General features: G+C 36.6%; 1 protein-coding gene across 3 annotated transcripts in view; it reads left to right on the top strand.

Annotated features, from left to right (window-relative positions):
- GKAP1 (G kinase anchoring protein 1) overlaps positions 1-23276 on the top strand; it is a 33636-nt gene extending 10360 nt beyond the window's left edge. For 2 of the 3 annotated variants that reach the window (XM_067568445.1, XM_067568444.1), the window contains exons 3-12: positions 4155-4298; positions 8912-8989; positions 10733-10865; positions 12648-12670; positions 13468-13620; positions 15452-15553; positions 17870-17933; positions 19603-19673; positions 20546-20623; positions 22956-23276. In XM_067568445.1, the coding sequence (XP_067424546.1) occupies positions 4155-4298; positions 8912-8989; positions 10733-10865; positions 12648-12670; positions 13468-13620; positions 15452-15553; positions 17870-17933; positions 19603-19673; positions 20546-20623; positions 22956-23003 (894 nt within the window). In that variant the 3' untranslated portion in view covers positions 23004-23276. The remainder of the gene's footprint in view (positions 1-4154; positions 4299-8911; positions 8990-10732; positions 10866-12647; positions 12671-13467; positions 13621-15451; positions 15554-17869; positions 17934-19602; positions 19674-20545; positions 20624-22955) is intronic. The other variant, XM_067568446.1, reaches the window with a different exon arrangement.
- Positions 23277-24503: the final 1227 nt, after the last annotated feature.

Raw genomic sequence — 24503 nt, 5'->3', positions numbered from 1 at the left:
TTTGCTACTAATGATTCTCCAAATGTATATATTGCCACTGCAGATCCAAATTGTAGGACTAACATACCTTGCCAGATGAGTAATGGAACTCTTCAAAGGAGTTTAACCTTTAGGGGTGCATATGCATGCACTTTAGATCTTATGTTCTAGAACTGATAGAATAAACAGCCCCATATCCTGACCATCCCTCAGTTTCTCTTTCCACCAGCTTCAGTGAACCTGGAACCCATCCCTTTTCCCTGCATTGGAACAGTTTTCTTAGTTAAATATTTTGACAGTTAAGTTGTTGAAAATAGTTACTTGGAAAATTTAACAAATGCAAACAAAGCTGCTTCTTATGAAACTGTCACCCCACCCTGCCTTGGCAGATCTGGGGAGAAAGAAGCCAGTGTTCATGAAATGGTCTTGTCCTGCTGTAATGTTGGTCATGAACAAATGCATCCAGTGTCTAAAATGCCCAGGAGAATGTCATTTGAGGATGGGGTGTCCATTTTGTTTACTTTTCTTCACACCAGCATGTAGAGAAAAGGGTTGTAGGCTTTATGGAAGCCTTTGTATTTCAAAGAATCTCCTGCGGGAGGTGTTGCAGATCCAGGTTGTTCAACTCTTAGAAGGATATTCACTATCTTTCCCCTGAAAAAAGTCCTCTTGGCAAAGAAGGATCTGGCTTGTCCAGATTCAAGAGCTTTAATTTTTTCAGCCCTAGGTGTTAGTGTACAGCTTCTTCAAGTAAAGCAATGGCGTCCTCCAAGGAATCTGAGATCTCCCCAGCTCCTCCATCTACCAGGAAAAAAGCATAGATGTGCAGGAGTTCAGTTCTGGTTGTCTCCTGACACAAATAGCTTCCTATGATTCAAGGGATATGAAGGTCGTCCTTAATGTAAGGTGACTAGAACATTGGCTGTGGCTGAGGAGTCTTCAGAACTGGCTTCCCTGGTACTGTCTACCAAGCCTATACTGGTCTTGCAAAGGGAAATATCCCTGAAGACTCCTTAGATGCAAGCCCCGAGTTTGTTAGAGTCACACTCTTTTTTCTGAAGTCTTGTCTCAGGTGTAGGGCCTCTGTGAGCCTACGAATAAATAGAACCAGAGATTCAGGTGCAATAGAAGTGCAATGGTTGACAGCCTCCAACTGCTCCTTCTGGTGCAGCAACATCTGTTTCACTTACTCAGGCTTCTTCTTAAAGTGTCTTCTGTCTAAAATAATTCCCTTTTTGACATTGTCAAATTGAAAAAGTAGGAAAATTTTAGAAATTTAAAAAACCAAAATTTAGACTAATCTTTTTGGAATTAATCTTAATACCTACTTGTAACAATAGTAGGTAAAACTATTTTGGACAGATGTGTTTTTTAAATTGAGTGGTTTTTTAATGTTGCACGTGCAATTTTAACTTGAATATTTTCTAATTTTTTTTGTAAGTGCTTAGCCGTGCTGCTCCAACATTATTAATATTAAAGACAACGAGAGTTCTGTGGCACTTTAAAGACTAACAAATTTAATATTTGTAGACATAAGCTTTCGAGAGACTTAGCTCTCTTCTTCAGATGCAGTAATACAGAAAATAGGTAACACAGAGGCATCTTATAGGTATCCAGGTGCATTGAGAACAATGGGGGAGGTGGAGTCCGGTACTTAAGACCTAATGACTACCATTGAGTAGGAGGTGAGAATGGGTGAGCAAAGTAATGTACCTTCCGTAGTGAGATTAAACAGAGACTTGGAGTGGCTATCTCACTACCGAAGGTAAATTACTTTGCTCACCTATTCTCACCTCCTACTCAATGGTCGTCATTAGGTCTTAAGTACCAGACTCCACCTCCCCCATTGTTCTCAATGCACCTGGATATCTATAAGATACCTCTGTGTTACCTATTTTCTGTATTACTGCATCTGAAGAAGAGAGCTAAGTCTCTCGAAAGTTTATGTCTACAAATATTAAATTTGTTAGTCTTTAAAGTGCCACAGAACTCTCGTTGTCTTTGCTGTATACAGACTAACACGGCTACTCCTCTGGAATTATTAATATCATCTTGTTTAATAGTTTATATATACATATGTATATTTAAGAATTATTCATTTGAAAATAACTAATGTTACACTGCTAAGATAAAATTGTAAGAACGACATATGCTTCAGAGTCTGATGTATGCCATTGGGGTCCAGAAAAATCATCTATCCCCATCTCCCAGTGAAACAGTCATTCAGAATTAGGTGCATTGTGTGGGGTTTTAAGTCTTTCTTTGAAACATCTGGAATTGGCTTCTGTTCGTGAAGATACACATCTAAATGGACAGGTAGTCTTTCTCTTATGGTATTTCCTATGTCTAAACACTTTTATTAAATAAGAACAGGAGAGGGGTAATTAAACTTAGTATAAGGTTAGGGCTGGTAGGTTAGCTATACAGGTTAAGCTTGAACTGAAATTCCTTACTTGTGAGTTGGAGAGCCCTTAATGTTACTTTCCAACATATTATTTTGTAGTTATCCAAGGTACTTCTAAGATATCTATCACCATGGTATTCACATGCCAGATAACAATTAAAAGTAACTGCTCACAGATTGATGTAGTATTTAGCACGTGCTTGATTTAAGCACAGCTGTGTAGCACAAAAGCTTGTCTTTTTCACCAACAAAAGTTGGTCCAATAACAGATATTACCTCACCCACCTGATGTCCACACTACCCTCCTGGGTCAGTGGAGTGCTTCCTCACCAGGATCACTTCCACCGACCTAAGAGAGGCAGTGTGGGGAGCTGAGAGTCCCACAGGCTCCCAGGCTCCTGGTGGGCTGTGCCCACCATGTTCTTCCCCCTCTGAAGGCACCTGGGGCTTCCCCCCCTTCCTGTTCCCAGCGGGAAGCCGCTGTGATAAGGCTGCCTTGGCTCCAGGTGGGGAGCAGGCAGAGAAGCAGCCCAGGGCTTCTTCCCTCCCTGCTAGTAGCTGGGGGAAGGCGCCCAAGGATTCTCCATTCCCCACTCTCCCCCAAGAACCAGGCAGCCATGAAATTGACAAGGCTACCCTAGCTTCTGAAGTGGGGTCCAGCTGCTCAGCTCTCCCCCAACTTTCTTGTCAATTTCACCACTCCAGTGACAAGAATGATAGCCCCACAATTGATATAAGGGACGTAGTATCTACATCATTGGTTCTCAAACTGGGGGTCACGACCCCTTGAAGGGATGCAATGTGGTTATGTGGAAGTTGTGAATTGTGAGCCCCGATCCCAGCCAGGCACAGGGCTTTGAGCTTCCCTGCTTCCTCCTGGAGGAGAAACATGGGGGGAGGGGACGAGCAGCGATACACAGATACTGCTGGACTGGGCTGTGAGGTGAGCATCAGAAGCTGGTGTTCTATGCCCTTCCCTTTTACAGCCCAAGTGGGGAAAGTGACCTGGATGAAGGGAGGCCTGATGTTGATCCTCGCTCCCCTATCATAGACCCCTCGGGGTGCGTGGAGGAGCAGCTTTCGAGGTGGGAGCAAGCAGCAATACTAGACACTTTGTGTGTGCAGGAGAGGTTTGCAGAGGTTGGGGTGAAGAGGACATAGTGCAGGAATTAGGGGCGAAGCAGGAGTGGGGAGCCCGCAGGGGTTAAGGATGAAGGGGGAGTGGGGAGCCTACAGAGGCCAGGAGCAGGTGCCCATGGGGACGAGGGGGTCGCTCAGAGGCTTGCTACATGAAAGGGGTCACCAATACAAAAAGTTTGAGAACCACTGATCTACATTGACACGCCGTTGCCCTAAGTAAGCTTACTTAAGCTCTACGCCTTTTGTTGAGGTGGCTTTATTATGTCGGCATAACGAGGAGTTACATCGGTAGGAGGAGCATTTTAGTCTGTACACCTCCACTGTTTTGTTGACAAAAGTCAGCTTTTGTTGACAAAACTCTCTATTGTAGACCAGCCCTAATATCCTGGGACTGACACTGGAAGCATTACATTGTAAATATCAGCATTATTAGCTTTTAAAACTACTTTGGCTGTATTGGTTTAAGTAATTGGTGAAATGAAAAGCTGAGTGAAGGTCTTAGAGTGATGTAAGTTATAGGTAGATCATATATGTGTAAGATAGCCCAATTGGCATATTGTTTCTGTGTAATTACTAATATTCTAGTAAATAGCAACACCGTTGATTTATATTCCTGGTTCTTGCTTTGCAGCTCCGAAATCTTGCTTTTAAAAAGATTCCTCAGAAATCCACCCATGGAGGCAGTGTGTCTCAACATGAACAAACATTGCACAGCCCAGTGCAGAAAGACTCTCAGGAAGAAAATTGGCAAGAGTGGAGACAAAGAGATGAACAGGTATATCTAGCTATATCAAATTATTTTACTTAGTGTCTTGCAGAGTAATACAAACTTCAAAGGTAAATGTGAGAGAGAAATAGCTATGGCTGAGATTTTTTCAAAGCAGTTTGGGGGACTGTCACTTATCGTCCAAAAATTTTAATGAGACACAGTGGATGAGGTAATATCTTTTATTGGACAAATGTCTGTTGGTGAAAGAGGCAAGCTTTTGAGCTACACAGTGCTCTGCTGGAGATTCAAAGAAGAACTCTGTGTAGCTCAGAAGGTTGTCTCTTTCACTAATAAAAGTTGGTCCAATAAAAGTTACTACCTCACCCACCTTATCTCTCTAATATTCTGGGTCCAACATGGCTATAACATTGCAAAGAAAAATTTTTTAATGGGAATCATGAGATTGAATCCCTTGCTCTGCTTAACCTTTACACTTAAAATCTGGTACTGTAACAATTTTCTCTGTTTAAAAAAAAAAAAATCTTTTGAAGCATCTTTATTATTATCAAAAGAGCATTTCAGTTGGCTTATTCTTCTCAGTCCTTTGATGTGCCAAGTTTACTCTCAAATCCAGATCTCTTGAAGAACAGCGCACCAAACAAGCATTTATGTTATGAGAACAGTCACATCTGTCAATATAAGATACCCCTATTTTTCTTGGTTGATATATTTACCAAAAGTAAGTATTTTCTCTAGAACCTAAGGGTTGCCAACATTTAAAAATGTAATAAAGCAGGGGCCACCATAGTGTGTGTGTGTGTGTGTGTGTGTGTGTGTGTGTGTGTGTGTGTGTGTGGTGGGGGAGAGGGGGTGTTTAGTGAGTGGCATTGAAACCCTTTTTTATCATGATTCCTCTTGGAAGAGCTACTAAAGGCAGAAGTTACACTAAAAATTGTGATGGCTCCAAAATGTTGAGATCTTTTTGCCTTGAGGTAAGACCATTGGACAAACCATACATTTTTTTAAAAGGATTGATGTGATAGTTCCCTTCCTCCCAATGGTGTCAATAGGAGGAACATTCATAATTAAAACTGATGTTCTTTTGTTGATTTTTTTTTGTTGTTGTTCAGTACTTTAAATATTTTGTTGATTTATAGAATGTCAGTTTTGTTTTACTATTTAGTTCAGTGCTATTTTGTTTTTACATCTTATTTTAGATGTATGTTTTTACATTTTTCCTTTTTGTAGAATAGTTAGAGCCTGTATGAAACTCTTTATGATATTTACTAATAGGGACTTGATGATTTGGTGGCTTTGGTTCTGTCCTTTTGTTACTGGGTATAATGATATCTGAAAAAACAACAAGAGTTCTGTAGCACTTTAAAGACTAAAATTTAATTTCTGCAGGCATAAGCTTTTGTGGGCTGTAACCCATTTAGTCAGATGTAATATCTGACGAAGTGGGTTACAGCCCATGAAAGCTTATGCCTGCAGAAATTAAATTTTAGTCTTTAAAGTGCTACAAGACTCTCGTTGTTTTGCTATATACAGACTAACACGGCTACCCCTCTGGAACTTTTTACAATGATATCTGAGTGTGTTTTCTTCTTTTATAAGAAACCTGATTTATGCAGAGCTGGTAACATCACAATTCTCTATGAATTACGCATTTGGAGATACTCTTGTACCACATGCAAGGTCCCCCTCAAGGACCAGTATTGACTGGTGACTTGTCTTGAAAAGGTCTGTGCAAATTTCAGGAAATAGATCAGAGTTCTGAAAATGTTATTTGAGGATGCTAAACAACTACATTGACAGCTATCTGGACTTTGTCACGTAGAAAGAGATTTTCAGTCTGTGACTCAACAAAGAGGGTTGCACTGTAGATTATCTTCCCTATTAACAGGAAGAATTTCCCATTTGGCAGATGTAAAGCATTAAGTGAAACCAGCATTTGGTGCATAATAAATTGGTAAAGAGTGTTAATATTGTAATGTCTGGAGACTTCTTTTTTGGTGGAGATGTCAATTTTTCAGCCTTTCTGTGCCTTCTCATTAGATGGTGTATCAAGCAATGTAGTAGTGACCATACAGTGCTTTGGAGAATTGCATGAAGTTTACAAGCTGCAGAATGACTAACTGGTTATAGGTGCATTTTTTTCCTATTCAGTAGCATGTAAGATTTTTAACATCTTATTAATCTTAAATGTCTCTGTCCTCTTTATTATAAAAGAGGAGTAATACTAAACCCTGGTTTAAGTAGTTATGAATATATTGTTGAACAGTGGGACTGTTAAATTTTATTTAACTTGAATGGTATCATACAGCTGATTCTTAATTCATTTGCATTCTGGAGGCCTATAGGTTATAAAGCTGTAAAAGTTGTCTTGGGTTTTCCTTTCACTTTAAAGGTAACTTCTTAGCTATAATATTGCTTTGATATATACCACTCTGATTCTAGAGCCATAACAAGACATTTTTTCACTAGTGGGTAATAGAGAATAGCATAATTAGATTGAGGCTATTGCAGTTTTTGAGATCAGAGCACGGACTGTTGTGTATGTAGTATAGCACTGAGCACACTGTCAGTTCTAAACAATTGTTCAGGCATCACAGCAAAGGACAGGGAGGGAGTTTTGATACTTTTGTCACATACTCTGCTCCACAATTCCTGAATAACTAGATGTTTCTTTTAAGCCAATCAGTAGTGAAATAGTTGAAAATGTAACATTGTTCTCATTAGGCTGCAGAGTTAACATACCATTAACTAAATGAAGTAGTTTACTTCAGTCACTATGCTGTCTGCTGGTTTATATCTTGTAGGTTTTTCTTGGCAACTACAAGAGCTAGAGAGTAAAACTTTCAAATTCACCTATGTCACTTAGGAGCCAAAGTCAATGGGATTTAGATTCCTAAGTCTCACTCATGTCCTTGCCTCCTCTTGAGAGGGTATTCATATGATTGTGTTCAAGGACCTAGGTCAAAAAGAGAGACTGTGGGTTCACTTTTGTAAAACCAAGGTCACAATTTGATCTTTATTCATGCAAAACTCATTGTGGTATTTTGTCTGATAAGAGTGACTGCAAAGAATGTCTAGATCTTTGGAGCAATTAATAAACCATGTATTTTAGGCAATCTGTGTTTCATGAAACTAAGTTCTTAAGGGCACATTTACTATAGACAGGACAGTTATATGGTGTCACTAGAATTTATAAAAGCTATTGAGCCATTTTTTAATCTGATCAAATTGAGTTGAGAATGTGTAAAGATTCATAGACTTTAATGCCAGAAAGGACCATCATGATGATCTAGTCTGACTTCCTGCACATTGCAGGCCACAGAACCTCATTCACCCACTCCTGTAATAGACCCATCTTCTGCTGAGTTTCTGAAGTCCTCAGATCATGATTTAGAGACAGAGTTTAATCCTGAATGACTGAAAATATCCTAACTGCAACTCAGAGAACAGACGAATGACAGGTGAGAAAGAAGGGTAGTGGAATGAACTGACAAAGACAGAAACTAAGACACTTAGTAATATTTGCTAGTTCATCACACCGGGGACTGCTCTGATAATTTGGAACCATTTAAAGGCATATCTGATTTAAACATGCTACATTATGAGAGATGTATTATAATCAATTACATTAGTCATCTGAGATGTGCTTGTTTGTTTATATTACTACTGTATGCACACTGCAGGTTGTCCAACCTCCTAAATAGCAACCACTTCCTTTTAATCCACCCATACTCTTAACCTAGGTGAATCCCTACCTCTGCTTACCTTCAGCCCATCTATGACCACCCTTCAATATGTATTGATATGGATGTATTTTTTGCCTCACCTTTTCCCATGAAGATTAATATACTGCTTTAAACAACATTCAACTACGCTTGCCATTCCACCATACTATCAAATCAGATATTACCTCCCTTTCCCTGCAAAGCAACTCCTAGTCCTTTCCTTTCCCTACATATAAAATTTCAGTTCCCCTTTTACTCCATGTCTCAGGAAACTCCATCAAGACAAAATCTCCTCTCCATCTCTCCCTAATCTAAGACAGCTCTTGATCTCTTAGATTTCTCTGAAACAGCTCTTGCACTGCACATCCTCCTCCTGTGGCATCCCAAAAAACACAATCCTTTTTTTTTTCTCTCTCTAACAGAAGATGTCCTGGAATCTCTCTCCGTTCCTGCCATTCAGCAGAAGTTATTTTTTGTTAGGGGCAGCCTTTTCTTTTCTGTGCTTTTGGGAGGCTCTTTTTTCCCCTGTCGTCCTTGTTAATGTATTAGGCTTAAAAACCAACAAGCTTTTGCATGCAGAACTTTAAGATCTAAGCGACAAGCAAGAATTTTGAACAAATTTAATTAAAAAAAAAAAATGAAACCTTACCTTTCCCTGTAGTGACTAAATAGTCCATGGTTTCAGTCAGACTTTTATGTAACAACATGTGTTTCAGCGAATAAGGTATTGTAACAATTATTGTACAAATAGATGTATTTAGTCATTCTAACTGGTGTATTGCATTATATTACCAAGAGCATGTTGACAGCAGCTGTAACATTCCATAGGCAAACATTAAGTTTTAAAGGTATGTAATTGACAGCTGGTTTTGCTTTTTCTTTAAAAAACCCCAAACAAACCTGTCATGAGTTCTTGTTTTAATCTTGCTTCTTCAGCTGACATCTGAAATGTTTGAAGCAGATCTTGAAAAGGCATTACTGCTAAGCAAACTGGAATATGAGGAGCACAAAAAGGTATTTGTTGGTTTCATCCTGATCTGAAAATTATGCAAGTTTTTTATCTTTATTGAATTCTGGAAAAAGGAGACTAATAATTTGGTTTCCACAAAATTTCTTGTAAAGTAACTCTTTGGTTTCTTAATACCCAAAGTTTTACTAAGAATTGAGGAAACCATTAGAGAGTTACGGGAAACCACAAACAGCCATATTACATTTTGAGAATAATAAAAGTGACCTGCAAAGGGGGGAAATGATTTTGTACCTTCTTTACTGTATAAATACATTTGTTTTCACCTTGGAAATAATAAGACTGCCAAGTCTTGTTCCGTGTGCGCGCGCGCGTGTGTGTGTGTGTGTGTGTGTTTTATTGATTGATAGATAATAGTGGCGGTGGTGGTTCTAGAGAGGTCTTCTTAGAGGATCATAGAACTGAAGAGAGGGAGTTTTTTTTAGGCCTGAATTAAAGTAGTAGGCATATTGAATCTTTAACATCTTTTCTCCCAACTGTTTGTTGTTTGACTTAAATAGATATAAAAAGTTTTGAACAGGTGACAAAAATTCCTTCTCAACTGGCTAGGTTTACCTTCTTCGATACTTGTGATGTCATTCTGCTAGTTCTTCAGTCATCCACGTAGTGTTCCAGGAGAAACAATAAGTCCAGAATTTCTAGTGTGAAAAACAAGTAGGAAACTTTAAGAAAAACAAAAAGCTTAAATTAAATTGTACAGCATACAGAAGCAAAAATGGCACATACCCGTTTTTTCTCTGAGTGTCAACTTTAGGAATGTCTTGTACTTCTGTTGGACAAACTGTAAGACTTTGCAGAGGTTTTTGTTTGTTTGAAGGGTATCCCCACAATTAAGTTAAAATTCTTAAAATTAAAATGAAATCTATCTTCCAATTTTAACTTCATTTTAAAATGAATGTTTAAGTACAGGCAAGCAAAGACTTAGTCTTCAAGTACAGCTGTTGGGGACTTGCTCTTGAGTCCAAATGGCATCTGCATGGACTGCAAGTAAAGAAGCTAATTCTCTAGCACTTTAGGAGAACTTTGTATATGCTAATATATTTAAAATCTAGTAGCTATTCACATTTTATCAGAGCCTGTTTTATCTTTTTCCCCTGCTTTATTTATTTTCTATATAACTACTTTTTTCCCAAATAAAATTACTTTTTCTGTTTGGGTAAAACCTACAAATCACACTTTACCCTTTTCAGTGTAATGGCACAATTAATAAAACAGAACCTCAGGTTATAAGGAACTCTCTAAACCTCTGTCTGATTTTATTTAAACAGTAATGTCAGTTGGATAGAAATAGAACATGGTCACAGAATAATGATGGTCTGCTGCTATATGAATGACTAGGGACATACTGAGAGTAATTGTCAAGCAGATGTTGGTTTTAAAGCAAGTATAATTGATTGTGACACTACTGTATTACAGTGCCTTTTGATTGTATTATATCTTTGATTTTTAGATATCGTTTTATTAAAGTGTCGGGGTAGTAAGCTGACAGTTCACTGTACTGTTAGTGAATAGCTGTACTCTGGTTTAAAGAGCAGAGTTGTTTCTTTAGGCTAATCAGAATACTGTGTAAGAAAGATGTCTATCAAAAGCTGTCAAATTATTTTAGACCAAGAACTTTGTTTCTATACTGTCATTTTTCTTTAGAATGTAAAGCTTTGGCGCAATTAAATTACTAATTGTTCTTTTCATTAGAGTAAAACAGTACAATCAGGAGGTTTTATTCATTTCAGGAGTATGAAAATGCTGAAAATGGTTCACCTCCATCTAAGTCGGTCAACAAGAAAGACAAAAGAAAGAACCATCAGGGAAAAGACAAACCTCTCACAGTGTCTCTGAAAGACTTTCAGTCAGACACTAATATAGGTATGCATTTTTATGTTAAATATGGTCTTTACAAACCAATTGGTTAATTCTTTGGAATTATTTTTAATAACAAAACACCATCTGGCTGAAATTCTGCATTTCCCAAGTTCAGTAACATTATTTTTAAATATAATATTCACTGAACAGTGTTCGAAACAAGTAAACTAAAACACTGTTCTGGTAGCTCTAAAAAGCTAACTTTATATGTCCTAAATTTTTTATTTTATTTTTTTTAATGTGGTCTAGTCAAGTTTAGCTGAGGAGAGGAGCAAATGAGAGAAGTATCCAGGTACTGGGGTGTCAAAAGGTACTGAGTATGTTGCAGTGACTAGCATCTGGCTTGGTCCCAGCTCACTCTCAGAGGAAACACTCTTTACCCTCAGCTTGGCTGTACTTGCTCCCTTGCTCTTCCTCACACTAGTGAATTCCCTCTATTTCCCAGGCAGTGGTAGGACACTTAGTTGCCTTTTGCCCCCAAAGTTGGCTCTTTAGGGGAGGAGATGTTAAGGGAGGGGAAATATGGCTTACCACAGCAGTTTATACACTCCTTGTAAATTCTTTGGGTGCTGCTTTGTTCCTGGTGTCTTCAGAGCAGCAGCTCCTGCCTTTAGCAGAGAAATGATGGTAGGGGCTAGAAAGAAAGAGAACGAACTATTGAATCAAAAGTCTATTTAAAAAAAAATTCTAGGCACTTATCTAAGTTACCAGTATTTTAATAAATGTGGGTGGATTTAAAAAAAACAAACAGAACACCCACAGAGGATGAAAGTCTGAACATGCTATAGATGTTGGTCATGTCACCTAATATGCTACTGGAAGGCATTAGGGGCAGGTCTACACTATGACTTAAGTTGATCTAACTTACTTCACTCGGGTGTGAAAAAGACACCCTCCTGAGGGGCACAACTTACAGCGACCTAAGCACTGTCCATACCGGCAATATAGCTTCCGCTTCTTGTGGAGGTGCAGTAATTATGCCAACGGGAAAGCACTCTTCTGTTGGCATAGTGTCTTCACCAGATGTGCTACAGCAGCATAGCTGAAGTGGTGCAACTGCACCGATGTAGCACTTCTAGTGTAGACCTGCCCTGGAATACTATAACGATGAGGGCAATATAGGAACCAGAATAGAATTAAATACAGTCTACAGTTTATCTATTGCAAAAATGTTACTTACCCGTTATGGACTCTCACTGCATTTAACAAATTGGGGTCTGCTTTCTATTACATTGTTTAAGGAATAGGGTTTAAAATACAGTGTAAACCAGTGATACTCAGACTGAGGCTCTCGAGCCACAAGTGGCTCTTTAATATGTCTCCTGCAGTTCTTTGCTGTACCTGATATTAAAACATTGTCTGAGTTAATTATTAACCAATCAGGATGCTTTTATTATGATATTAATCAATTAAATGATCAAATTGCACTAAATTATTAATGTTATTAATCATTTATATATATATATATATATATATATATATATATATATATATATATATATATATAAATGAAATAATGAATTCACATGACTGACTCTTTTGGGTAATGTTGATCACTAATTTGGCTCCTGAGCCACTGAGGTCTGATTATCACTGGTGTAGACAGTCCTCTTTAATGCTTTAGTGTAATTTTAGAAGAAGAATGAGCGTTAGTGCTGGAGAACCAAAATGAATTTTTCAGTCTCTTCTGAATTATCTCACTTTCGTAGTTTTTTGTATGATTAAATCAGACAATGTAGTATTTTTAAGAAGTAATATTTATTTTTTTCTGTGTTCTCTTTTCAGATCACCTTTCTAAAAAGCATGAAGTAAGACTTAAATTTTTATTAAACTAATAAGCATAACACAACACCAAAGACCAGTTTTAATAATGAGGTTTTGTATGCAGAAGATAGTTATTAAATAAGTATTTAAACAAAGAGGCCCAAATCACTTTCTGTAGTGACAACCAGGAATTAATTTTCCAAACTGGCTGCTTAAAATATGCCCATAAAACTTGTGTGAGCAAATGCAAAAATAAAAGTTCATTAATTTAGTGTATGAGAACTTATACATGCCCTTTACAGTTTTGTGCCATCAGTTACAGGCTTGCAAATTTTGTTGGTGCAGTTTAGACAGATTTGAAAGCATGGCCCTAAAAGCGCTATGGACAGAGTACAAGACGTTAAATAACTATTAGAAGCAGAGTGGATAAGAAAATATTAATGGTAAATATTGTGCAGTGGAACATTCCTATTATAACTGTTTTAGGTGGAAAAAGCAATATTTAACATCAAACTGATTTATGATTAGAAAATCTAGGTAGTCATTGCACAAAAGTATTAAATCAATGGAAAGTTGTTTTTTTTCCTCACCTGCTACCACTTACATAAAATACTCTTATTTTTCCAGAGTTTTATAGTTGGCAGTAAAATATGCTCTAGGGTAAAATTTAGTACTATGTTTTGTCTCTTTATATATTAAAGAAGACAGTGCTGATACTTGTATTTTGTGCATTTTGTGACTTTAAACACAGACTTCTTTAAAACCCAGCTATATTTCATTGTTTAATTGGATATTGATTTTTATTTAAATGGAGATAAATCATGAAGTTAATTCTTCACAGGAACTGAGCTCTTCCCAGACTTTATTGCATGATGGAGGATTCTTTAATAGACTAGAAGATGATGTTCATAAAATACTTATTAGAGAAAAAAGGAGAGACCAACTCACAGATTACAATGGAGTGGATAACTGTACATCTCATGAACACAATCAGGCATGTATAATGGCAACTGTTTTCAAGTGCACAGTGAATATTTGCTTGATGAATAACTGAAATAAAATGTGAAGCTTCTGAAGTAATTGTTTCTTCTTACCAATAAATATCTGACTACTTATGCTCTCACAACTTCAATTGCATACTGAAAACTCTATTCATGGATAACTTTTCTGACTACTTCATGTAAAAATGGGTTATAAGTCAGTGTATAGTTTAAGAAAAAACAAAATGCAAGCAACTGAAATGGGACTGCTAAATCTCCTCTGAGAAGAAGGTCAAGAGAAAGGAATGATAAAGACCCACTCCTCTTTACCCCATTCCAGCAGCATAAAACTCTCAGAGAAGAGAAGATTACAAAATTGGCTCCTGAGGTAGTTCTTCTAGCACCTTGGTCCCTGCAGTCTGATTGCAGCTGTTAAGGACCAGTGATCAGGTCCTTTGATTAACTGTAGATATTTCTAGGGCTATTGTAGTAGTAGCCTGACATTAGCAAATCTTATTTTTTTTCTTCAGAAAATACTACCTCTGCTATCTGCCCCTTGTTGCAATGCTGAATGAATGTCCTTGCAGAAAATTATAATTGGGATATTTCCTCTGACTTCCACATTGATGAGTGGGAGATCTCTTCTCTACAGTGAGGAAATAAAGTCAGAAGGAAGAGCAAATGCTATATTTTAAGAATGTAACTTTAATGTTAGAGAACAAGTTGAACCTTGATCTTACTGTTAAAAACTGAAGTAATTGAGTTACGACTGCACTTTTAAAATTGAATTAAGTGTTTTTGTTTGTCCTAGTTTTTTTTTTTTTGACTTGGTTTCCTTTCCTTCCTCTCTCACTTGAGAGAGAGCTGAGGTTACAGTCTTGTTGTGACTTCACTGTTCACAACCTCCACAAACCCTGCTTTAGTCCTTCAGAAAAAAAATTGATATTCTCCTTACTTCTAATCTTCTTAAAGAAACAATCAAAACCTTTTTTTTGGAGAAAAGATTACTTAATTAGCATGGTTTATGCTCCACCTAAATACAATGTACAAGATCCAGTCATTTTGAGTGTTAACTTGAAGCAGCATTACGTCTGGTTTGTGTGTACTTGTGCTCCCAGCTCTTTGTAGCACCTGTACCCTTTAAAAAACAAAAACCATTTTTGTCCAAAACTATCAGAAATCTGGTTAGGAACTAAAAATAAAATCTTGTAGCATAGTAGTGTAAACTAGCACTTTCTCAGTTGTAAAAGGGCAGTTGTCTCATATGCTGTCTATAAACAGTTTTTTCTAACAGCTTCTGTATATTCAGGTGTGGTTAACGTGTGTACATTAATATTTGAAGACACTTAAATAATTTGTCACATGTCTGGTTATCCAGTAATAGGAACAGAATCCAATAGTCAAGGCTTAGAGAGCTTCTCCCATTTTGCTTGCACTTCCACGGAACGTGCTTCTTCAGTCTGTTTTTGGAAGTTGAAAAAACTTTATTAAAAAATTGCTTGTGTATCCATCCATAAAAACTTCTAAAATTTTGTTAAAGCTATATTTTTAAAATGAACGTTTTAGAAAAGCTCTGACGCATTTTGGGTCTCCCAGATACCCAGTCACCTTGTTGTGTTACTGATTTTCATATATCATATTTTAATCGTTAAGCAGATATGGAAAACGAACACTTCTGTACAAGAGCTACTTTACTGTCTTGAAGCAAACAGGTTAATAGTGTTGGGTTGTTTTCTTTGCTTGAACACTGTCAAGGGCAGCTGAATTTTTGCCTTTTGCAGGACTGAAATTCTAATGCAAACTTACAGTTAGTCCTAAAATTGTGTGGTTGCTTATTTTTCTTAGGAGGTTGTTTTGAAAGATGGAAAAACAGAACGATTAAAGCTGGAACTTGAAAAGAAAGATACAGAAATTCAGCAACTGAAAAACATAATCACTCAATGGGAGGTATGTAGCTGATAACTTCTCCTAGCATTGAAGAAAATCTAACTGCTTTTTACGCATTTGATTAAGCCAAAGCATTTATTAAAACATGTCTAGTCTGAAAGGGTGCTCTGTATTGGCCACAAAAATCTTACCTTTCCAGAGCATCTTTTTCTAAAGTTGTTCCTCCAGTACCAGATGGATTGACCTTTCTTGGTAAATCAGACAGGTATCAAAAATTAAACCCAATACTGTAATAAGATCATCAGGGAGTAAATATTTATCAGTTTCTGTATATCCAAGTACTATTTGTTTCTGTTTTGTTAGCTGTCAAGACTGTAGACCAATCTGAAATGCCTAGAAATAAAACAGTACATACTTCTCCAGATTACAAGAGAAACCATTTAGATCTGCAGTCCTGTAGCATTGAAATGGAACTCTGCATCTGCTGTGCCCCTTCTCTCAACCTCTGAGAAAGATTTCAAAACAATATCGAGTACAAAGTTGACCCCTTATTAAATCCTCTAATGTTGCTGGATGCTAAATTAGGTAGGAAAATTGCCAGAGTTGCTGCCCTGGAACCCTACAATAATATCAGTTCAGACTCTAGCTGACATGGATTTAAAATGATACAGCAACAAGGATGGAACTTTTGTGAGAAATTACCATAATGTCAAAAGGCTCTGATAAATGCAGTAAATCACCCAGGGCCAATTTATTGGTCACATTAAGCCAGTTTTTGTTCATCATTGCTTGGCGTACAGGGATGAAAAGAGTTTTTATTTACATAAACAATAACGTGTAGACTGCGTAGTTAGTCTTGGGTATCAAACAGTTGAACTTTGTATAAACAGCATTACATTGTTGATGTTAGTGACTTTCTAATCTGAGCTTATCTGAAATGTTGAATATTAATTCAACCTGCTGCAGAATAGGAAACAAACAATTTTTTTAGTTAACAGCTGCTGTCATGTGTCAGGGTTGGGCTCACAGATTAAAAGTACTGAAGTAGAAAACCATTTTTTCTATTTGATATTGCTCCTAGAATGCAGTGGGCAACATAAGTGCAGTGTACAAGAATTCTTGTTGTTAAATACTTCATTTTGTGTGATGTAATCTGTTAGAATTTCCACTTGATAGTCTTGTATGCTTATTGGGCATTGAAGGGTATATAAAGCTTTACCTAGCTATAAGTCTAGAAGAATTCATTATTATGACAATTAAATTCACTTTTATTGGCCTTTGGTTTTGTAAATATTGCTTTAAAGCATGGCTGTAGTAGGGATGGTGGTGGCATTCCAGTGTACTTTCTTGGAAAGGTTGAAGGTACTTTACTGTATGACTTATCTACCCACCCCTTTTCAATATTGGCATTTGCTATGTTCTTCATGCAACTTCCATGCAATTGAATCAGCATCCCGTTAGTCAACACAAGATTCCTTCTCTGTTTATGAACCATCTGACTTTGCTGCGTGGAACACTACGAAAGTTAACATGAGGGATAAGATGGGTGTGTAAGTGAAGCATGGTATCTTGCAACCAGGTTCAAAGTATCCTATACCAAAAATTTTTGAAGGCCAAAGAGAACAATGTAGGGATACAAATGTGGAGAAAAGAGAGTGAGTAAAACACAGGTGTAGAATTAAGAAAAGACACAGAAACCAGCCTTCCAGAATTGGCACCGGTGGCCAATCATCAGAAGTGCTACCTTAGAAGAGGCAATTCAGGCATAGTAAGGTCAATTTTCTGAGTAGAAAAACTGAAAGTTGAAGAGTCCAAAAGAGAATTTCCTTGACTGTAAGGTTTTTGGGGGCAGTGACCATGTCTTCCCATGTGTTCTTGTACAGCACCTAGGGCAATAAGGATTCCATCCTAACTGTGCTATTTGGCTGCCACCATAGTATAAATGATATGTCACTTCTTTTGGCATCACAGTTCTTTCATATGGCCTTAATTTGTTTTCAGAGAACCCACAAAACCTCTGTCAGACATGGAGCTAAAATCTTCCAACAAGTTCTGTTTCTCTGTTTAGCAGTTCTTGTTTCTCTTTCTCCATTCACACCATTTATAGTTGATTTTGAATCTGCTGCAGTGACAGTTCCTGCTTTAGCTCCCTTGACTCTGGCCTCTAACTGGTTTACACTACCTCTCTTATGTTGTTCTCCCATCCTTCACTCCTGTGTGTTTAAGTAGATAGGCCTAGAATGCTTGCATTTTTAAATTATCTGTAAAATCATTGCTTTCAAATCTGATGTTTAAAAAACAAACAAACATTGATTTAAAGAATGTCCCTTTTGTAGTATAGTAATAGGTGATTTTATTTAAATCTCTTAATATTAGGTGAAGTATAAAGAAGTAAAAGCAAGAAATGCTCAGCTGTTGAAAATGCTACAGGAAGGTGAAAGTAAGGAAAGTTGTTTATTCTTTAAGATGTGAATTTTGAAGTTTAAAAAGTTCTTTAAAATTACTTAAATGACTTTGCAAACCAGTTTTTAAAGATAAATTGATGATAATAATAATAATTAGTAACAACTGTAAATTGTAGTAGTGGTAATTATTTAATCTGACAGCTTCCATTTCTAGGATCTTCTGATAATTCATTTTCAGTTTGAGTGAGTGACTAGTGTTCAATTTCATTAGTTATTGTTTCAATAATTTGGAGCATACAGTAATTGCACCAATTTTTTTAAGTTTTATGGATTGAAATTTAAATTTGCAATCACATTTGAAATGTGCCTCTATGAATTAAAATGAGATTTTATCATGATATGCTAGTGACATCAACCCCCTACTGTAATGGCTGGAAGTTACTAGAATTCATTGATTTAAAAGGAAGTCATTCAGTCTTCAATTTTTGTCTATCATTGCAAGCCATCCATTATTCTTCATTCACTGTTGCTATTGAATGGACTATATTTGAGTTGTTGTAAAGATCATCCAACAACTATGTGGAAGTTTGATTTGTCTGAAAATGAATATTTTATGTGCTGTTACAGATGCTGTGACAGTTTTTTATTTTTCTTTTGTAAAACAATGTTGACTCTAGAAAGCATTGCCTGGTTTCTAAAATTGCCTTTATAAGCATCCTCCTAATATGATCCTTATATTCATATTATGATTGTGTTAGACTTTTTAATACTCGTCATCCTGCAGCATGTAAACTATACTATACTTTGTAAAACAACGTAAGAGAGGATGCTAACTTTCAAAACAAATTTTGTAATTTTACCAATATTGGGGATGCTACACTATAATAGACTCACGAGGGACACTGTATTTAAAGTTGCCCAAATTCCAACCCCTCGTTCTTAGTCTTTCATGACTTACTGAATCTTTCTTCTTTCAGGCTGGTGTCTGGGTCAGGGTGAAATATTTTTGGGCAAAAAATTCTTGGTTCAGACACTTTTGGAGAAGTGTGTAAACTTCTATAAAATAATAATCTTGTTGCCTCTTTTACCAGATCTCTTGCTGAAATATCTGAGGCTAGAAAGGTTAATTTGATGTTACACTTATTCAGGAAACATTATTTTTTTGGTGAAAGCTAGCTTGAATGTGGTAGAATTGAGCTTGAAAATCCCAGTTTGCATATATACAGTAAGGGTTTTTAATTACAGCACAATTCTTAATTATCCACAACTTCAAAGAAGGTAACCAAGTGTGTAGATACAGTACACCCTAATTTTGCTATGTATTTAAAACTTTAGCCAAGATTTTCACATTGACTAAGTCACGGTTCTGGAAAGCTTACAAGCTCAAGCTCCATCCATGCCCAGAGAATCTCACAGGTGGACCTGTCTCCAGTGAGTCTTTCTGAAATCTGTGGGATCCCATACAGGTGTAGCCAGTGAAAGACAGGGGCCTCAAAAGCTTCCCATATTCACAGGCTGCTGCTACTGGAAATGCTAAGACTGTTGGCTCCAGGCAACCTCTGTTGTTTGTCCTGCCCTCAATGATGACTGAGGAAATACCTGAAGGATAGCAAAAAAATAGATCCAGCAGTGCCCCAACTACTGTTACAGGTGAAGACTTTGTCAAGATAGAGCAAGCCTAATGTTTTTGTTTTGTTTTTTAAGTGAAAGACAAAGCAGAAATACTTCTACAGGTTGATGAATCTCAGAGTATCAAGAATGAGTTGACCTTACAGGTAAGCAAGGATTCCTTATAAACATAAGACCTTGCGAATATTGTTTTAAAATAGTATATGAAGACAAACAGCAAAGCCAAAGTGAAAATGTACATAACCCTAGAAGTAAGTGCAGAATTCCCATCTACATAGATTCTTAGTGGACATAGAGTATGTAAGATCCAGCTACCCTTTTAAAATAGCATTTTGTTCATTCAGAAGTTTCTATTCCAGAGGAGTTAGCAGATTTCCAAGGCAAAGTGTTAAATGTAGTTAACACTTATGGGCAGAATGTTACCAAGACATAGTATAGGGAGCACACACCATATTTCTGTACTTGTTTTGGCTTTGCAATGATTTTTAATTAAAATCTTAAACTTGACCCAGAATTCCATTTGTGCAACGTAATAGAATGACGTGACACAGTTTAATTCAGTTTCCATTAATTATGAATGTGGTGATAATCACTTTTTGAGGGTGAAGTAATTGAATCGGTCTTGTAGCATTATGCTACATCAGTTACAGTACATTTACATAAAATCAAATCTAATGCCGTGGCTAAAATCTGAAAGAAAAACCTGTCACTTTTTGTATTACATTATTCAGGCAAACACAAAGGGGCACTAGGGGCACTGTTAGACTTAGGAAATTCTACTTGTACTTTGTGCATTGCATCAGATTTTGATCATTTTGAGAAGAATCACTTTCTTGAATAAAATAAATATTTATTTCTTCCCAGCAACACTATATATATAAATAACAATATATATATATTTTTTTATAGATATAAAATAATTTCACTTAAATATTTAGGCTGTTGAACGGTAACAAAAATGTTTGGTAATGTTGGGAGATTAAGATAATTCTGTAACACTTCTAAAAAATCGTCATAGGTGACTACACTTCATGCTGCATTAGAACAAGAAAGATCTAAAGTGAAATTATTACAAGCAGAACTAACAAAATATCAGGTATTTTTTTTTAATATTCTCTCTAGAAATAAATTCACCAATGTTTAGTATAATTCTAATGCTATATGGACACTTAGATGCAAGAGAATCTTGATTTCTGAATATTTACTTGGAAGGTAATGTATCTGTGTAGTTGCTAAGGTTAATACTACCTTGGCAATTTTAAAATTATAATGGACTTTTTAGAAAAGAAGTAACAAAACTGAAGCATAGTTATGCATTCACTTGAGTGGCTGGATGGATTTAGTCATCCATTTTTTGCCTCAAAACATACTTTAAATATACAGGTAAACAGATTGCACACCTTGTGGTATTGTTTGTTGCTTCTATATACTTTTAACATTCTGAATATAAAATATATATCTAGACTAGTAACTTGATTTTATATATTTTTCTTGTTATCTGGGACAGATAATCTGAAGTCAAGTGCAAGTCTTGGTTGGTTGGTTGATTATATTGGCTGCTTCTCCTACCAATGGCAAATCTTTCAAATCAGAAAAGTTCAATAGATTTTCATTTTTCTTTTAATATTTAGAAGAGTGCATTCTGTGCTTTTTAATGTGGCATTTTCTACTTAGCTAAGCAATAGGGCAACTTTTGTTAGTGAAATCTAAGATCCGAAAAAGTGTTTGAAATTGTTTTCATGTAAGCTGAATTTTCATATTTGCATGCTTTTATACTTCCCCAATTCTGAGCACCTTCAAAAGAGTGAAATTATTTGATTTCACAGCAATAAGATGCTGTGCTTTTTCCTAAGAAAGTACTTACAATGCTGAGAGGAAATATTGCTTCAGTTATAGAGAAAGTTAATCACTGGTTAGTTATAATAGAAAGCTTTCAAGTAGCAGTATAGCCTTAGGTAAACAGTAAACTGTCTTGTTTCAAGCTATAACCCATTATTTGTTTATGCTGGAGTATTGCATGTTCATCCCATGACAATAACTAATTGCATTAGAATACAATTACTCTTTCTGACTAAGCAACAGATTCAGCTGTTCTCATTGCTTCATCATCTTCCCCTCTGACATTCCATGGTGCTCTAGCCTCAATTTCATCTGCTTTTCCCTGTGCATTTCCCATGAGTGAGCTCATCCACTTTTAGTTTAAATTATTTTTACACTACTAGTTCCCAAATATGTGTACATGCGCACTTTTACATCTCTGTTCACTCTCACACTTCTAGCTGTCTTGACATCCAGCATGGCACACCACTAATACTTAAAAACCCACCAAGTAAAAAGACCCAACAACCCTCCTGTTACCATCAAACTGCATCATATTCCCCTATCACTCAGACTCACAATCTTACTATTGCATTTAACATTTCTCTAATATCCATGCTGTTGCTAAATTTCTCTTGTTTCTTCCTCACTCTCCAAAATCCATCTTTTAGTCTTACAAAAATCCTCGTCTTTGTCTTTGTTACCATGCTTCTTGACTATTGTAATGTCTTCCTCTCTGCTTCTCACTTCACTTCCCTTCCCTCCCTGTCCTTTCAAATTCTGCTTTTAAAATGTTTCCCTTTCCTCCACTCCTATTATCTCCTTCCCCCATTTAATTCCCTTTGTGTGAAATTCAAGCTTGTCCTCTATAGAAGAGCATTGCACAATCACACCATTTCTGCTTTTATTCCTTCCTATACTCCTCCTAGGTTGTCCATCAAGGGAACCTTCCTCCCACTTTTGTCTTTGCACTGTCTTTCATGCTCCCCCTCGCCTCCATGAGCTCCCACTCATCATTGCGCACCAAAAGACCATAGACTTAATGGCCCTAAGAGAGCATCATGAACATCTAGTCTGATCTCTTGCACATTGCAGGCCACCGAACTTCACCCACCCTCTCCTGTAATAGGCCTATAACCTCTGGATGAGTTATTGAAGTCCTCATTTCTTATTTTAAAGACTTCAAGTTACAAAGAATCCTTCATTTACTGTAGTTCAAACCAGCAAGTGACCTGTGCCCCACACTGCACACCCCCTCTTAATTTGAGTATTGCCTTAAAGCACACTGTCTAAATTCTTTCAATAATTATACCTAAAGTGTTTTTTAAAATCCTTTGCATTGATCAGATATGTTATCTCAATCATTCTCTTCATTTGTAAGCTCCCTGAGACAAGAACTGTCTTCGTCCATTTTGTATAGCACAGTTAGTGTTCAGATAATAATGCTTCAGTGTCTATGTAAAATGCTATACGAGTTCAAGATTTAAACTATCCAAAAATCATTGGCTTAACTGACATGCACGTCTTTATACCTGTATTTATCTCTTACATTTGACAGATTTGAATTTTTAGTATTATTATTAGTTTACCATTTCACTTTTCCTCTACAGGGTGGGAGAAAAGGGAAAAGAAACTCAGAATCTGACCAGTGCAGGTGATTAAACTTGCCATCAAGCTGAAAGCAAAAAATCAAATCTTGTTCTTCAGGGTTTTGCAAAAATGTATGTATTTGTTGTACACTGCAAAGTGATGCAGATTTTTGGAGACAAGCTAACAGTTACTAGTTTGATCTAGATAGTTAATTTGTTGCACTTTCTGTTAGTTTAAAGAAAAAAGTAAAGAACTGTTCCAGCAGAGCTCAAACATTAATGTTGCTGTTAATGCCATAATTAGTTTTTCATCAGTCAATAAAATTTACTCTTTCATTTGTATGTCTAAAGTTTTGATTTTTAAAATTTCTGCATTCAGAAGTGCCAGTATAGTTAAGGTTGCATCGTTATATCTATTTAAAGGTCAACCTTTCTAAGTCCTTTAAAATTGACAAAATGTTTAGTTGATTTTTTTTTAAATTAGGTGTGTCCTAGGAGGGTACAGAATAGGGTTAGTGACCAAATTTGGAGTTGTTTGAGCCAGCAGTTCCAGAGATATAAACCCCAGAAAATGAAAATGAAACGACATTTAAAAAGAGTTTCTCTGTGGGGAATCAAATGATGGATGCTAGCAATCAAATGATGGATGAGCTATGATAAGAATGATCTCAGTCTGTCAAATTTTACCCAAAGTAGTGCTTGGCACTCACTGAATCTTGTGGGATCCAAATTGAGAATGGTATTTAAGAAAATGTATAATTTTACACTGTGCATCCACCAATACAGAAAGATAACTAGAGTTTCCATTCCTGCCATTATATATGCTTTAAAGCTCAACTCTTGTAAATTCTGTAAACTCTGAACAGTTAGATTGCTTTGAAATTTGGTGCGCCTCATAGAGGTGCAGGGGTAGCATCAGTGATCCAAATTTGGGATCATTCGACTAAGGGTTCCTAGTTTACATTAATGTAGTCCTGGATTTTTTGCTTTTGTGTCCCTTCAAAGGGTTAGGTGGACTCCTCTGGGAGAGAGTGAATGGGTTGTAAAAGGAGGTGAATAGCTTAGGCATTTCAGCAACTGTAGGGTTGGCAGAGAAAAGGTATATGTGTCTATGGTGCATATTGGGACATTGCTAAAAGAGGGTAGAGTTATGGTTGCATGGGTGACCTTAACTGCATTTCCTGATTTTCAGAAGTTTGAGTTTTGCTCAATTCAGCATTCTGCAAGAGGAATGACATACCACTAAATAACCGTAACTCCACATTAGTGTATTTTTTTGCCATTGAATTATCAATATTGTTTAGTTCTTGTTAGGATATGAATGCGCCGGGGAAATTGTCCCCATAATACCACTCATTTCTGTCCGTAAATCTGTCAGCAAGAGACTCTTATTGAAACTAAGAATGTCGCTGCTGGAAGTTATTTGCAATAAAAATGCACATTAGCTATTGTAAATGAAATATTTAAAGTGAGTCTTTAGTAAGGCCTACAAGTTGGAGTGCAACCAGGGCTTTGTGTACTGTGTGCTACAATGGGACCAAATTCTCCAGTAATACTAACTTATTCTAG

This window comes from Emydura macquarii, unplaced genomic scaffold (genome assembly GCF_026122565.2).
Source record: "Emydura macquarii macquarii isolate MOO-44397 ecotype Brisbane River unplaced genomic scaffold, CSIRO-AGI_Emac_v2 contig_2897, whole genome shotgun sequence".
Classification (NCBI taxonomy): domain Eukaryota; kingdom Metazoa; phylum Chordata; order Testudines; family Chelidae; genus Emydura; species Emydura macquarii.
The sequence above is the reverse complement of the archived record's forward strand: the minus strand, read 5'-3'. Positions and strand labels throughout refer to the sequence as shown.